Below are 1,856 nucleotides of genomic sequence, written 5' to 3' on the forward strand. Positions count from 1 at the left end.
TAAAATAGCATGATTAGGGATCTTGATCCCAAGGGGACTATTTTATGGCAAATTTGAAATATATATATATATATATATATATATATATATATATATATATATATATATATATATATATATATATATATTACCATAAACAGTCCCCTTGGATCAAGATTCCTAATCAAGTTATTTCAATTCAAAACAGATGAGTTCATTCATACAAAATTATGTATTGTTTATTCTTAGTGTTTATATTCTATACCATAATACTATATTATATATATATATATATATATATATATAATATATATATATGTGTGTGTGTGTGGTGTGTGTGTGTGTGTGTGTGTGTGTGTGTGTAAACGTAAAATAAGTAAGGAATATTTGCACTCTGGAATTTCGACAGTGTTATTACATTCCAAAATCCTAAAATCTATAAAATGAATTATAATACACTTAACATAGTAAAGGAATACGAAAATTCTGTTAAATAATTTGGGTTACCTAAAATGTCTGGTAGGGACATTCATATTTAGATTTTGAGCACATACCGAACTTACTACTATCTAAACATTCATTCCAGAAAACATAGATCATGAATATTATATTTTCAAAGAAAAACTATATTTATCCCCCTCTGCTTCAGGCCCCCGACGTGTAAACTTACAGCAGTAGAGTCACCCTTCAAATCTAGTTTTCTTTTATGTTCAAAATATTAATAGAAAACGAAAACTAGTTTCTCCCGAAGTCCTGAATTCAATATTTGTTCACGAATAACGGTCTGTGTAAAACTGCTCTTACCTTAATAAACCTGCCGAAATAAGACTCAGAGGACATTACTACTATATTGTGTATTGTGAATTTAGTATACGAAAGTATTTGAGGACTACGTGCTTATTCTCTCGTTCGTTCAAAAGGTCAGAGGGAAATGGGGTTCCAAGTGAATTTCCTGAACGAAACATAATGAAACTTCGTGCTACAGTTAAAATGAATTCACTATGTCACGTGAAAAGCGTTAAACCATGATAAGGAGCTGCTTATACTCGCAAATTGAATATCACAAATGCATGTATTGCGAAAATATACCGGCAACGTTCAGTTAAGGACTATAAATATGCCGGAGACATGTGGGCTGTAACTTGTTGCAAAAGTTCCCATTGACCTTCAGAGGGCCCGCCTACAAACGCTTGCTCAGTCCCCTCCTACCTGTGTTTTTCGCTCGACTGTTAAGTTTTCCTTGTCTCAAAACTACCTTTTTTTTTCTTATCGCTTATGCAGTTCAAGGGGAAAGTTTATGGAAGGGTTCGAACTAATTTGACACACTGACTGGCTGACCGAAAAATTGAGGCTTTGTTTTCGTTTCCTTCGCAGACTTTGGTAACTGCATAAACGTTACCAGTATAGCTTTCTTTTTCTTCCTCATCGTTGCTGCTTGTTATAAAGCTGGCTTGTGGCTCTCCCTCTCTGATGGTGCTCGTGCGTCTTAACGATCATGTGTGTGAGTGTGCAGGATTCGTGCGCCCTGGGACCCAGCACAAACCCCTCCGAAACCATTCCCATAGTGAGTAACGGAACGGACGGATTCTCTAGTGTGAGTGAGTGCAGTGAGTAGTGAAGACCCAAACATACTCTCTTCCAGTGCTTCCTAAGTTTGAGTGCGCGAGAGGCGGCGGGAATTCTATACCACCTTGTTACATGACACATGACGCCTCCATATAGTACGTCGCCAAGATGTCTTCTAATTTCCTGGAAGAACTTGAGATGAAAGAGCCCACGCCGAGTATAGCGCCAAGTATATATGAGGTAAGTGGTGGAGCGAACCTCATATTTAAATATACGTAGGTACTTGAAAAGGAGCTGAGATGTGTTCTCAA

The 1,856-nt window shown here is 36.7% G+C and overlaps 1 protein-coding gene across 1 annotated transcript in view; it reads left to right on the forward strand.

Moving 5' to 3' along the window:
• The first annotated feature begins 1,272 nt into the window (after nucleotides 1–1,272).
• The window catches only part of LOC135219636 (venom phosphodiesterase 2-like), a 116,699-nt gene continuing 116,115 nt past the window's right edge, over nucleotides 1,273–1,856 (forward strand). The window contains exon 1 of the mRNA XM_064256566.1: nucleotides 1,273–1,785. Within this exon, the coding sequence (XP_064112636.1) occupies nucleotides 1,714–1,785 (72 nt within the window). The 5' untranslated portion in view covers nucleotides 1,273–1,713. The remainder of the gene's footprint in view (nucleotides 1,786–1,856) is intronic.

Source organism: Macrobrachium nipponense, chromosome 1, assembly GCF_015104395.2.
Source record: "Macrobrachium nipponense isolate FS-2020 chromosome 1, ASM1510439v2, whole genome shotgun sequence".
Lineage (NCBI taxonomy): Eukaryota > Metazoa > Arthropoda > Malacostraca > Decapoda > Palaemonidae > Macrobrachium > Macrobrachium nipponense.